This window comes from Excalfactoria chinensis, chromosome 1 (genome assembly GCF_039878825.1).
Source record: "Excalfactoria chinensis isolate bCotChi1 chromosome 1, bCotChi1.hap2, whole genome shotgun sequence".
In the NCBI taxonomy this organism is placed as follows: domain Eukaryota; kingdom Metazoa; phylum Chordata; class Aves; order Galliformes; family Phasianidae; genus Excalfactoria; species Excalfactoria chinensis.
Window position 1 is genome coordinate 23,155,376 of NC_092825.1, and position 14,493 is coordinate 23,169,868.

The 14,493-nt window shown below is 42.6% G+C and overlaps 1 protein-coding gene across 2 annotated transcripts in view; it reads right to left on the reverse strand.

Moving 5' to 3' along the window:
• Positions 1 to 14,493, reverse strand: part of ST7 (suppression of tumorigenicity 7) — a 129,477-nt gene that overhangs the window by 44,404 nt on the left and 70,580 nt on the right. For both annotated transcript variants that reach the window (XM_072329584.1, XM_072329595.1), the window contains exons 2-6: positions 13,221 to 13,303; positions 6,150 to 6,309; positions 3,272 to 3,326; positions 2,868 to 2,983; positions 1,630 to 1,705 (exon numbers count right to left, since the gene is read on the reverse strand). In XM_072329584.1, coding sequence (XP_072185685.1) covers positions 1,630 to 1,705; positions 2,868 to 2,983; positions 3,272 to 3,326; positions 6,150 to 6,309; positions 13,221 to 13,303 — 490 coding nt within the window. The remainder of the gene's footprint in view (positions 1 to 1,629; positions 1,706 to 2,867; positions 2,984 to 3,271; positions 3,327 to 6,149; positions 6,310 to 13,220; positions 13,304 to 14,493) is intronic.

Sequence of the window (14,493 nt, forward strand, 5' to 3'; positions counted from 1 at the left end):
TCCAATCCCCCCACTAAAGCAAGCTCCCTGCAGTAGTTTGCACAGAAATCATCCAGGTGGGTTTTGAGTATCTCTAAAGAAGGAGACTCCACAACCGCTCTGGGCAGCCTATGCCAGTGCTCTGTCACTTTTGCAGTAAAAGGTTTTTCTTGTGTCCAGATGGAACTTCCTGTGGTACAGTTTGTGCCTGATGCCACTGGTTCTATCACAGTACTTGAGATGAGGCCTCAGCTAGACAGAGTACATGGGGAGAATCATCTCCCTCAACCTGCTGGCCGTACTCTTTTTAATACAACCCAGAGTACCCCTTGCTCTCTTGGCCACAAGGGCTTACTACTGGCCCATGAATCCACAGCACTTGCAAATATCAGATCATAAATGTAATTGTGGAGATCCTCAATCATAAAATAATAACTGGGAAATTTGCTTTAGGAATACAGGGAAGGTGAAATGTAGGGGAGAATCACTTCACTCAGCTTTCAACCATCTAATTTAGAACTCTTTAACTATCTGTGTTCCTACTCCTCCTTTCAGGAGCATCTTCACAAAGCCATTCATTTCACCTGTTTAAATCTCTCTCTAAAAACAAGACGATATGCTGAGTTTAGAGGCTTCTCTCATTGCTATACAAGGAGCCTTGGTAACTACTTTGGATTTGACAGATACAGTTTTAACAGCTGAAGTTAGGTAGGATACAGCATGGCGATTTATTTCTCATACAAACAGAAAATTATGATGAGATTCTTGCTTTTACAGAAATGGAATCAGGCTGCTCGTGTTTCACAGAGTCATCTACTGAAGAAGTGGTGAAAACAAGTCTGGGTGAAAATAAGACTCCATATGTGAAGAGAACAGATATAGCTGTGTATTATAGCTCACTGCTTGCTAAAGCCTTTTAAGCTATATGCTCTCTCAGTTAAATTGTGGCCCAGGAACAAACACTTATTTTTTTTCCTTCTAATGAAACCAGTGAAGGACAATCTGTAAGGCATCAGTTTATGCAATTCTAGAATGCAGCAATCTCTGACAGCAACCTAAGGGAGTCTCTCAATTTTATGTGCTTTGGCAACATTTGTACAGTATGCCATGCCAGCAAAGCCTCACAGTACTGAGTTTACTGCGGGATCTCAGAATGCTACATTTCTCATTGGGAAAATAAATAACAGACTGGAAAAACAAAAGTCCCAAAATATTACATCATTTTCCCTCACACTATCAAATGAATGTTTCAGGAAGTGTTTACGAGTCCCTTCTTTCTTGCTTCTGTTCAGGACAACCAAGAAATCCAAAAGGGAACTCTCTTGTCTCCATCCCATAAATAAACATATCATAGACTCACCAGGAGGTAACATAATTAACACTTTTCTGTGCTAACACAGGGCCTGATCCAAAGCCCGCTGACATCAATGTGAAAACACCCTATTGTCATCAGTGCCCTAAGGATCTTCTGGGTGACTAGCATCACATACCACCACTTACAGCTGTGCTTTTTTTCCTCCCACTGCTGGACTTCCTGTGGCAGGCCAGTAATCACGGTTAAAAATTACTGTAGTAAAACCCCTGCCCTAAGCTATCATCAAATGGATTTTTAAATGACAGAAAATAAATGTTAATGTTGTTGTCACTCACTCATTCAATTCCAAAGCTTCGTGTGCCGCAGAAATTCGGGCTTGGGGGTTTCTCTCTCTCCAGGCTTTTTGCATTACTATTCAATAAACCAAGCAGAAAAGGGGCATATCAGTCATTACAGCATTACAACAAGGAAAATCTATTGCATTTTAACAACAAAATTTACTGTTCTCAGCCTGACTCACTCTGTAACATTTCAAGGTCCTCAGCAATCAGTCAGAAGACAAACAACCAAATGCTGAGCCTTATTCTTTCTCTTAATTCACCTGTTTTCCATGGGAAAATCTGACTGAGATTGTGCCATCCGCGCTGTTACACGCAGAATGGGTAATCAGCTTTTTCTTCTTGGGGAGGTGGATTCCATGGGGCATAGAAGAATACAAGGATAGTTGGGTATCCTATGCCAGCTCCTTAATGTGCAGTTGCTTTAGGAGTATGTTAAATGGAGACAACTTCCCGGCTAATTAAGATGACCTCATAATTAGCCCATGGTATTCAGAAAATAGGATTCACGTTTCCTCTGTGTCAAAAAAGCACAGTATGCTCTCCTTTGCAATTATGCCCACAGAACATACTGCCCAACTGTCAGTATTTCTTCCATCCTAAGAGACAAAGAAGATTCGTCTCTTCAGATGCAAATTCTGATTATCAAAATAACTGTTGTACATTTTAAGCTGAACTGAAGTACGCATGTGGACTTAACAATAAAGGCTTAATACAACTAAAGCTGCTTATATGAAATTAGGTTCTAAATGTGTTCACTCTTTTTTTTTTTACAGAGCTTCTAACTACAGCAGGGAATAAAGGACAGAACTCAGGTTTTGCATAAGCTCTGCTCTGTCGATGTAGACTAAATGCGGCCTGGATAATGTAATTTAGCTTACTACAGTACAACTGGAGGCAAATAAAACTATATCTATTTGGAACTGTTGCAAGAAATGGGAGGAGAATATAAATCCTTATTTACACTTGTAAGTGGTACCTTGAACGACTCCAGAAAGAAAGACTCCAGAAAGCACAACACAACAGTGACACAAATTTGAGAGCTTATATCTACACAGAGCCTTGTACAAATCCAGCATGTTAGTAATAGAACAGCAACAACTTTCCAGGCATGACCAAACTTTTGTCTTCCTCGATCTGCCTGAGAGAACTGATGTCTGACTGAACTTTTCTTGCAGCAGTTCAAAGTAATCATTAACCTACTGGTAAAAATGGTTGTTCCCAAAGTCTCTTACTAGCGTCAGCGGGCCGTAAATGATCCGTGTCACACGTAAAGAATGTCTGATGGTCCTGTGCTGAAAGATTCATATCGTAGTAAGTCAAAGGTTCTCTTCCCGTTACCCATGTATACCTGCAGGCATGCCAACAAAGAGACATTTTGGTTAATGAAGTCACATTCAGCAAAACACAAAGGAAAGAAGGATCCTAGCTGTTAGACAGGCATAACCTGCCAAGTATCCTAACTGATACGCTGCATTTCAGTGTTCTGTGATGGAGCTACAGCAGTTGGACATAAGCTAGTGAGGATGGTGGGTATGTTGGCATCCACAACAGTTTTTCCACTGTTGAGTTAGATGAATGGAAATGTACGATTAAAGTCTTTAGCCCAATATTATACCTGTAACATCAGAGCACTTACCGATTATATTCAGCTCCTCTGAACAGATTTAAAGGATTTCGCCAGACTTTGCATTCTGTGACAAACAGAAACACACAACAATGTTATCTCTCCCAAATTAAAACGTGAGGTTCCTCAGAAACACTGGTTGCCTTCTAATGAGCCTTAACAATCCCATTTTATTTTCTATAGGTACAAATGCAGGCAACCTGATCACTCCTTTCTTTTAAAATAATAATTTCACTGTAAGTCGGTGTTAATAAATGGTACCATTTCAGACAAATAACATCCGACAAAGCACCAAATGCCAGGTGAAAACAACACCGATTAGTGCTGGGACTCACATTTACCATAAGGAAGATCTGAAAAGGGCTCACACTGGGTTACTGCGCTGAAAAACAGCAATTAACTCCATCCCCATGGACTTGTTATTCCTACAGAAGAGCATCACTGCCTACTTGATACTGTAAATCACTGGAAACCTCAGATACAGCTGCCAATTTTAATCCTTCCTTAGCTTATCTATGGCAATATCTGCTAACCTTACTTAAATTATAAGCGCCCCAGGGTTGACAAAGTAGTCTGAAGTTGATTGGCAGAGAAAGGTTCATGGCAAAGGTTTGGCATTTCATCCACATACCCTGGGAGGAATGGGTAGGGGAGGGTGGAATTGCAAATTTTTAATGCTACAGGTTAGGAAGGGATGAAAAAATACTCATTTAGAACAGAACTCCACAAAGATAATAAAATTAGCTCCTATATCTTTCGAAAAGTGAAGGTCTTAACTACAGCTTCTGTTTCTTCAATTAAACATCAGATTCATTTTCTTGTTTTCAGTGATGACTATACAAGCAAAGCTAAGGCCAGAATGAACCCAGCATCTGCAACAAGGACTCAGAGGCTCACTGTGAAACCCCATGCCACCTTGCCATGTCAGTGGAAGACCCCTCAATCGCTGCTCTGCAAAAGCCCATCAGGAGAACTGAACCTGCAGCATTTTGCTGGCTGCCTTCCACCACCCAACGCCGACCAGCACATTTTTCACAAAGAGGTTCTGTAACATCATTTCCAAACAAATCACTGCAGCGGTTTTCAGGAAGTACATTGAGTCAGCAGGATTATGTACCCTACTTCATACAACACTCATAAGTTATGTCAGGTCCATTAAAGTACAAGACAAAATGACAGGCAAAACCTTCCCCTGTTTTCATGGACCTAGAATTCCTGAGTATGAGGCACAAGTGCCAAGGAGAGAAAGCATTTTACAGGAATGGTTTGCAATAATATAAAAGCCCTTGCTGCTACACAAAAAGTAGTCAAGCAGCACAGGTGGCAGGACTTCAGCTTGGTCCCTGCGCTGCATAACGTGCACCAAGCACTGATATGGGGAAGGGAATTTGTCTGGGAAGAATAAAGGCATTGATTATGTGGCTGTGCCTTTCAGCCAACCACTCCAAGGTAACCAGTGTTGGAAAGCTCCATTGGTTTACTCAGCAGAAGCACTCAATCAGAATTCAGATGTTCAGTTGTGCAGCCAGAGGGTATGGCTGTTTGACAAGCTTCAGTCTGACACCTCTTCATAATACAACTTTCAACACACAGTAAATATTAAATTAATATCAGCCTCCTCAGGACCAGAGCTACAGTTCAAAGGCTTGGCTTACTCTGCAACGAACAGTATTTGGCAACAGATATTTGATAATCTTTTTCCCTCAGCTTATTCTGACAAGGGCAACAGGACTCTAATGGAGCACAGAAGTTCAGCACTGTGGTAGGGGAAACTGAGGAACAAGAATAGGAAGCTCAGAAGGTACATTACCACCTTCTGTCCTGGGTTTGGCACCTGTCTGGCTAGTAAGGCACTCTGCTGTTTTTGTCTTGGTATCTGCTGGTACTACGTTTTTAGTACAACTGTTCTCCCAGTGTTCTCAAAGGCAAACTGGAGTATTTTACAACATAAAACAACTGTTTTTTCTGTTCCATTACAACCTAATAACACCCTACACCTACACTCTCATTTTGTACAAGCAATTCAGATTTACCAAGTATTGCTCTTTCAGCTCCTTATTGAATGGTCTGGTTTTGAGCATCGATATCCTTCTGAAGGCACAAATAGCAGGCTCTCACAGACATGCTGCACAAAGATGCTGTCTGAGGAACCTGAAGCACTGTGTGCCTGTGCACTGAAGGCAGAGCCATTCCCCGCCTGCTTCTTCATACCAGAAAGTCGAGATGCTTGGCTGAGCCTCATTAGCCGAAACACTGTGCCTTCTGCTTTAAAATGCCCTGAGTTATTTCAGAGCTGCTGAAGCGTGACTGAAGGCACTGATGAGTGCACACAGGTGTTTCCAAGCCGTCCTGTGCTTTCTGCCAGTTCACCCAAATCTAATATCCTGCACCACGCAGTGCTGCTATTTGTGGCCTCTCCTCAGATGGGAATGACAGCAGCTGACTTTGCGGCGCTATACGGAGGCTTCCCTAAGTGGAAATACCCAGTGGAGTGCAAGGGGTTTTGAGGCCGCTTACTTTATTTAACTTGTGAGTTCAAAGCTAATTTCTGCTTGCTTGTTTCCAAGAAGAACACTGAAGCAAAAGTTGCCAGGTACAGACAGGAATAGCTCAGCTGCTTCACAACGCATTCTCCTTCACTATCTTCTTTTTCATACACATTTCCTCATGTGTCACTTCAGTGCCTTGCCCAGAGACGCAGAGGAGCAGAGCGAGCCCTCGGGTTTCAGAGCAAGCAGGAAGATGTGCCGCTAACTACGCAACACACAGCGGGCTCATATGGAAAGGTGGGATCAGGGTAAGCAACTACTGCGGCAGTTCTGCGCTTTATCTGACTTCGGACACGGCACGGCACGGCACGGCACGGCACGGCCCGCCGAACGGCGCTCACCTGACACGCTCTGTCGGCTGGAGTCCGCCTCGCCGTTGGCGGCGTTGGCCGCGCTGGGCGCGCTGTTGTCCACCCCGCCCAGCAGAGGGCGCAAGTGGCTCACCGAGACCTGCTCGATGAAGGACGTGCCGTACTTGCGGAAGTACCACCACTCGAAGATCTGCAACACACACACACACACGCACGTCAGCGCGCCGCCCCTCACCGCCGGCAGAGCCCGCCCCGCCCCGCCACAGCCCTGCTCTGGGTAGCGGGTACCTCAGTGACAAATCCCATGCAACGCAACCTTTGATATCTTTTAAAGCTTTGTTGTTTGGTTTGAGGTTTTGTTTTTTGTTTCCCCGACCCGAGCTTAGCAAACCAGAAAAGAACGTTTATTCGTGTAGCTGCACCTGGGAAACCGCAGCCTAAATATATGTACCCGCTGCATTGCCACAGAGGTGTTATATCCCTGGGTAAGGGCAGACCGCTCAGGAAACCACTCAAGTCTTTGGAAACGGGGACTGCTCCATGTAAATAGGGAAACGGCTTTGTAAAAAGGCGTACTGGTACGGAGTGCATCTAAGGGCTCTGCAGCTGCACCCCCACCCTCCGCCACACGTCTGCCTACCAGCAGAAACACAACCAAGTGAGCCGCCGGGCTGGACGTTTTGGTTCGTGGAGAAGGCAGAAGGGTTGTATGAACGCACAGCGGCCATTTGGGAAGCTTGAACAGATGCTCACAGAGAAATGAGAACATAAACACATCCCAATCTTTGCGAACTCTGCATTCCAGGCAAATCGACACAAGCCCCACAGCATGTACGGCTCCTACTCAGGTTTCACAGTGTGTCTGTCACTGTACTTGTTCCCTAGGATAAACTTATCGGAGCACCATGGTGGGAATCTTGTGAGTCGGGGGCTGAGCTGTTAGGAAATATCACAGCCCCTACTTTGCCTTGCTGCACTGCACAGGCACCCATATCTGCCCTGCAAAAATGTATACAGGTTGGGAAGCTGTCCCACTGAATTGCAATGAAACTGGGGTACAAGCATGAGGAATGAATGTATGAAGGTCACTGCTACAGCACTGCTGAGTGACAGAAACTTGTCAAAGCATCTGATGTAGGTGCACGTTTCTCCATAGACTTCAAAATATATTAATTATGCTTTAAAAAAGGGCAATTAAAGTTCCTAAATCTTTTCAAACGCCTTTGAAAAATTATTTGCATTGTTGAGTGAATCTAGAGCTAGGGAATGGCAACTAGATCTCAGTGCGTACCATCTCTCAGAAAATGAAGCCATAAATCATCATCACAGTTAAGTCTTTGCATGGAGTAATTTGTTCAGAGATCATCTGGCATAATAATAGCTAACTACAAGGATTAATTATCCATGCAAAGAGATCTGGATCAGAGAGGAAACTGGGGAGAAAAACTGTTACTGCACTACCTCTGAAAGCACAAGTGACCCCATTTAGAGAAAGGTACTGGTGCTGAAAGGTGCCCCTGCTCATGGCAGGGGCTTGGAATTAGATGACCTTAAAGTCCCTTTCAACCCAAACTCTCCTGTGATGCCATGATACATTTCTCTCATATGCATACATATGCTTTCAAATCAGAACAGGGTCAAATATGGACTTTCAAGGGGCCTCTGAAGCCTTCACAAAGGCCAAGTTAAAGCTCTGTTCTGAACATTTCCAGTTTGTGTGTTTAGAAATCCAAATCTAGAGTTTATTCCGGTAAAGATCGTACCTAATGTAAGATCATGGAAACCTGTAATGATTTCTAGAAGTGCGTGGCTATGAAAAAACAGCTGATAGTTAAGCGAGATATTTGAGTAATAAGAATTGACTAATCACTTGTAAGTCTTCTTAATGCATTTCAGATACTCATTATAGACTTTCATTTTCCTTTTTTTTTGCCTTTGTTTCTCTATGCAAGTACTTCTTTTCCCCTGTGCTATGACAAAAACATTCTCTTTCACATCTCTGTTTGCACATGCAGGCAATCCCAGGCTGTTTTATCTCTCTGTGTAACAACAAACATATTCTGCATCACTTGGCTTATCTGATCTTCCTGCCTCATTTTTCAGACCAGATACTCCACCAGAAATGCATTAATTCACAAGGGATGGTTTTGACGGCTGTTCTCACTGGACTAAATAGCGATGCCTATCAGTGATATGAATTATGCTTTCCTGTTTAGCATATCCACGACAGGAGTCCACTCTTACACAGCAAATACTCTCTACAGTCCTCACCCAGTGCGTGTACTGAGTCTTCAACCAAAACAGCAGGAAATGTCCTTGCAGGCAACTTCCACATCTCAGAGTTCACATTCAGACTTCTAATTAGGCATCTAGGTCTCTGAGGAGTAAGGGCTGGAATACTCTTGTAATCTGAGGGGCGGTAACAACCAATCTAATGGATCTAACTGAGGCTTACTCCCTCGAGGAATAGGATAATGATAGCAGAAGATTCAATGGTTAAGCCTCTCAGATAAATAAGACGAGAGAGCAGCACATGCTTGACTGACTCAGTCATCCTGCTTTTTAGCACACTGCCCAGCCTGTGCCAACTCTCCCAGACAATGACTGGGCATGTTTAGGGATATCACAGCCCAGGGGTTGTTTCCAGTAGACAGTACAGAAAAGATCTCTGTTTTGGGAGGCAGGAGTGTTCATCCATATGGATGTGACTATACAATGCTCTTGAACAAAGAAAGCCCCTCGGCTGTTTATTTAAAATCTGTTTATTTAGCTGCTAGGGATAGCCAGTTGACACACGCAGATCCTACAGTCCTACCCAGCCTGATTCTAAGAGAAAGTCTGCCTCTGACCATGCCCTCTGTGTCCTCAATGACAGTTTTGAAGGCAATACAGCCCCATTCCTTCTGGATGAAATTCATCAGCTGAGCATCTTCTTAGCCTCTGCTGCTGGTTCTGGGGCTCAGTAAATCAAGGAGTAAGTACATACATTGCTAACAACCAGCTTATTCAAAATACCTATTTACTTATATTTTACCTACCTCTGGAAATACATGGCCTATGTGTAATATTTCTTTCAGCACTGGGTAGGCCGCACTTAACTTGTGTCTGTAGACCTAGGTATAGGCTGCCCTCCTACAGACTTCCTGTCTTATCTGCTACCTGGCAAACACTTCAGGTTTCTTAGGAACTCTCTCCTATGGACAAGTTTGCCCTCCTTGACCTGTCCGCATCCACTGAGCAAGGCAGAAATGTAGAACAACTAACCCGTGCCAGTTTTCAGCTGCCAAAGATTGTCCTCGTACAACTGTCAGACTTGAAGGAATTGGTGGGAATGCCCAGAACTCAGTCACCTCTCTGCCCCTCTGCAGCAGACTATACAAAGGTAATGAAACAAGCAGAAGAATGTTTAATATCTAAAAGAAAATAAAAATGACAGGTTCTTTATGTATTATTTAGGTCTTCTTTGAAGCATCTTCTACTAGCACCACTGAGATAGAGACTCACACAGACTGTGCCTCCACTTGGGCTGCACAGCTGCTCAAGACTAGCAAGTATAGCCTCAGCACTCATGCTCTACCTCCATGTTGACTGCCTTGCCAATTCTTATCTCCCTGGTATTTGCTTAGTTTACTGCAGAATGTTTCTTATTGTGTAGCAGAAAACAGTTGTTATTTATCCCTGAAGTAGAAAAACAAAACATTCTTGGTGGACGTTCAAGAATGAGATTCATTGCTGCCTGTTGATTTGTCAGAACTGAGACTATCAGTTTGCAGTGCAAGTGCCACCACTATTTTGCTACACAACTTTCACTCTGGTGCTAACACGTTACACATGCAGCCTTCTTGGAAAACCTCAGTGGCATGCACAAACACAGTTCCAGCTTGCAGCATTTGCTGGATATCAGTTGTGTTTCACCTTACCCTAACTGTGGCAAACTTCAGCCTTTCTTAAGACACCAGGGATAATACAGCTACGTTGTATTCTGAGAGTCAGAATCGTGTTTTTTCTAAATTGAAAGTAACTGTGGTGGAATCAAGTTTATTTCTAATACAATATTTTAATTGCAGCTTGGGACTTAATTTGATTTCTATTTTTAACATCTAAAATAGTGCGGGGATGAATTAAATATGTGCTAAGTTGTTCATTTTAAGTTATATGCTCTGAAGTCATTAATAAGGAAGACAGTTGAAATAGAAAAGACTTCCATATTGTTCTGTGCTATTCAGAAAAGACAAGAGGTCTGACACTCTTGCGTCATACCACTTTGGTTACAGTTAGGCCAGACTTTTACCTAAAGAATAACAACAAAGTAAGAGACAAAATAAGACAGGAGAGGAGTGTTTTGCAAAGGAGTCACGTAGCATGCAATTCCCCAAACTGAACTCTGTAGAGTCATTGTTTCATGATCCAAACATGGAATAGGAAAAGCATTCACTTTCCCATCAGTTACCACACTTCTGAAATGATGGAATTTTCCATCATTTCGTAATGTGCAGAGCTGTGATTTCTCCTTCTGATTAGGAATTGCAGCCAACCAATAATGGAAAGAAATCAGACAGACCATATGGTGGAAAATTCCAAGGAATATTAGAACGTTTAGTCTGACAGATACCCCAGAAATGTAGATTTGTGAAGAGAATGTTTATTTTACAGAAGGGTTTCATTTTATACTATCAGCAGGACTCAGAATCTTTAGAACTACAGATGCTGCATTGTGTGACAGGTAAGTGGGTGGTGTTACTGTGGGCAATTCAGTGTATTACAGGTCCACTCTTAAACAGCAAGACTGTGAAGAAGTAATAAATCTGAAGCATAACTGGGCTAGTGACTAGCTAGCACTACCTCTCTAGCATCTACCCAGCTGTCCTTCCTGGACTATTCAAGTTGCAGTTTCTTCTTTCCATGACCATCTCAGCTGAGTTCTGTTTCCACCACTGAATTTACAGACTACACATTCCCCTCAGCACAGACACTGGTCCCTACAGTCTGGTTACTGGCAGTCACCCACCTGGCCTATTTATCTTTCGCACCTACATGATGGTGGCACATAAGCAGCAGACAAAAACTGACAGCAGTAGTGAAGCTTCATGAAAAAGGCTTTCAACACAGAACAGGCTTTCAGTTTTCTTTAAGTCTTTGTCTACATGTCCATCACTTCACTGCTCCTTTAACGTGCTCATAAAGAACTTTGTCATGTACCACTTACTGAATTTTTCTGGGTAAGGTTCACTCAGTTTCATCTCTTCTTGGAAGGCTTCTACAGATGCCCTTTTCCCCCTTCATCATATCATCATCCTACCTGCTTCTTGTACTTTCCATCAAAGTATTGCACTTAGAAATTTCTTGCTCACAAGTCTCTTACTGAGCTCATGCTTCAGAGGCTGCCTTCATGACACCAGTACAAAGTGTAACTACACCTGTAATCATGCTATATATGCAGGGAATTTAGTTACAAAGAATTTAATCTCTCTCTAGGGTCTTTGCTCCTGTATCTTTATCTCCATAGACATACTTTTTTTTCCTTGCTGACTCCTCCAGCTGTCTTCACTATCCAACAACAAGTACAGAACTGTGCCTGTGGAAGCCATGCATTCCCCTCATTCCTCTGCACCTTGTTGGCGGGACCTGGCCTTTCGAATCCTTCTTCTTTCCGGGTGAGACTACTGAGGTTACTGAATTTTACATTCGGTATCCTCTTGTTGTGCATCTGAGTAAGTGAACTGCATTGAGCAGAACCCAAGTCTTACAGGTCTGACTCCTGAGCCTGTGTTCATATTCTGAAAGAACTGATGTCTCCAGAGCTCTGTCCTGTGCTTTGGGGCTCAATCCATACAATCATGATGAGTGCCCAAGGTACAAACATTAAGTAATTGCCTTCTGCTACAAGTAAGCCCCAGAGCAAAGCAGAGCAGCAGTACACCTTATGCTTTATACCTGAAATCATCTAAGTGAAGAGTCTCACTGGCATTTAGGAGTCAAGGATGGCATTTCTCTGCCTACATCTACAATAAGTGATATGCAAGTAAGTGAGAATTCCTTTGAGGTCAGCAGATATACAGTGATGTTAACCAGCCCCTGGTGATGTGTCTCTTTTTCCATTTACCACCACGGTAACTAAACACCTACAACTGGCCTTCTAGTCTTACAATTAAGTGCCTAGTTTGGTACGGGGAGGGAAGGCCTACAGCTTCCATCCAGCAGTTTTTAAAAGCACACATTTGGGTTTAGTTACAGGACCTAAGGTTGACTGAACAAAGTAAAATAAAGCAAAGATGACACTCACTTCTGTCAGTTAAAAGGCAGCACTCAGTATCGAGGGCCAACATTAGCACAATACCCTAAGTACACCTTAGGGATTGTTAAGATTATTTTTAAACTCTGTTTGTTTCTGTGAAAATATTGAGCAAAACCCAGAGCAAATACTTTGTTTTGTATGCCCGTGCCATGAGGGCATGATGATTTGCTCCACTATATCAGTGTGTGTGCTGAAGCCCTCGGGTATTATATTCTGGAGATTTTCTTTAAGGGGGCTGAAAATAGTCATTAGACCTTTAAACAAGTAGGCAGACATGTATTGAGAAAGATTCTAATAGTGAAGATCTGAAATTATCATCCCTTTGAATTTTGGCCCTAAAAGTACGTTCACTGCTACCATTCTGTTTGCTGCTTCTCTAGAAAGTCCTGCCTTAGCTTTCTAAAAGGAGCGGGCTAAGCTGAGAGAGTTGGTGCCTCTCCCATTCTTCTTAACACCACTCTCCATTTTTGTAGGACCTGCCCACAGGTAATGGAAAGACTTAATGTGTAAGCCCTTGTTCTGAATTACTATAGGGTTGTTTGTTAGTGGGACACGGTGTCCTTCAAGCTTTTTGTTCCTTCTAAGGCATATTGTGATGGGATATTTTCTCTTTTTCTTTTTTCGCCCTCAGAAATATTAATACAAAATTTATGCGCTGCAGAAATGTTAGGGAAAAAAAAAAAAGGCACCCATTAAAGGGCTAAAAAATAATAATAATTAAAAAAAATGACACCCACAAAGTCTAAAATTCCATCCTGGATAACAAAATGAATTGATTAAGTAGTATCAATATATGCAGTACTTACCAAAATAAGTCCCGAGATTAACGAGGAGGTGCCTGTCAGGGCAACATAGAACTTGGGGGTTAACGTGTTCAAAAACATACTCACTGAAAAAGAAAAAGAGAGGAAACCATGAGTACAAGAGCTGGACATGCTCTCCTTTTGTGTCCCCTCCTCTTCCCAGCTATTCTCCACTTCAAGTAAGTGATGAGTTAACTCCTGACAAAAAGGTTTGAAGAACATCCCGTTTCATCTGCCCAACGTGGCAAAACTGAACATTAGAACAACACGTGCTGGGTTTTGTTTCCATAGCCGTCAATCAGAAGGCGGCGTTGCACACACAGATGGGTCTTTGCCATCCCAGTCAGAATTCCACTGCCACTGGCTGCAGGATTCCCCACAGTACATGGTAGAGATCCATGCCAGGGTTGGTGTCAATGCACTGCATTCAACCTTGTTTCAACACCCTGCATGATCCTGGTGAAACCACCAGGATAGATTCTTTTTAAAACCTCTGACTTTTCATTGCCTTCATTTGCTTTCAATATCTTGTTTATAAAATAGGAGATAACAGCGTTTCCCTAACTTGTGCCTCTGTATTAATCTTTGTGAACCACTCAGATAGGACGGTAATAGTGAATAAATGCATAGAACGGGTTAGGAAAAGACCTAACAGATCTTCTGATACAATTATGAAGAAAACCCAGCAGCACCAGCACTAAAACAAAAACAACCAACAAACTAACCAACCAACCCAGGATAACTATACAGATTATCTGAAATCCAGGGCAGAAGCAAAGCCCAGTGAGCTGCAAGGAATAACAAATCCATTTGTAGGAGTTTCTGGAAATTGAAACACCTTTTTAGTCATTTTGGAAGCTGCCGGGAGAATCATCAGGTATTCTTGCTCAGCCCCTTGTAGAAAATGCCGATGGGTTTAGGAGAATAACATAATCTTTTATTAGTTTTAGGATACTCTTACAGAAGCTGCTAGAGAGCATTAGAGTTCTTTCACTAAATCCCAGATGTATTAAGAAAACCTTTCAACTACGCATCACTTCATCGCTTCCATCTTCTATGAATCAAAGTGTTGTCCCTTAAACTACATAGGAGGTTAGAGCATCATCTTTGAAAAACCTCACTTAGTCTTACTCTTAACCAACCCTAAAGTACTTCTCATATATTCATGTGTACATTGATATATACATATTTGTACACATATGCATGTGTGTGCAGGCAAAATACCCTTGCAATCAGCATCTGTGACTGATGAGAGAACAAACAACAGTAAGCAGGT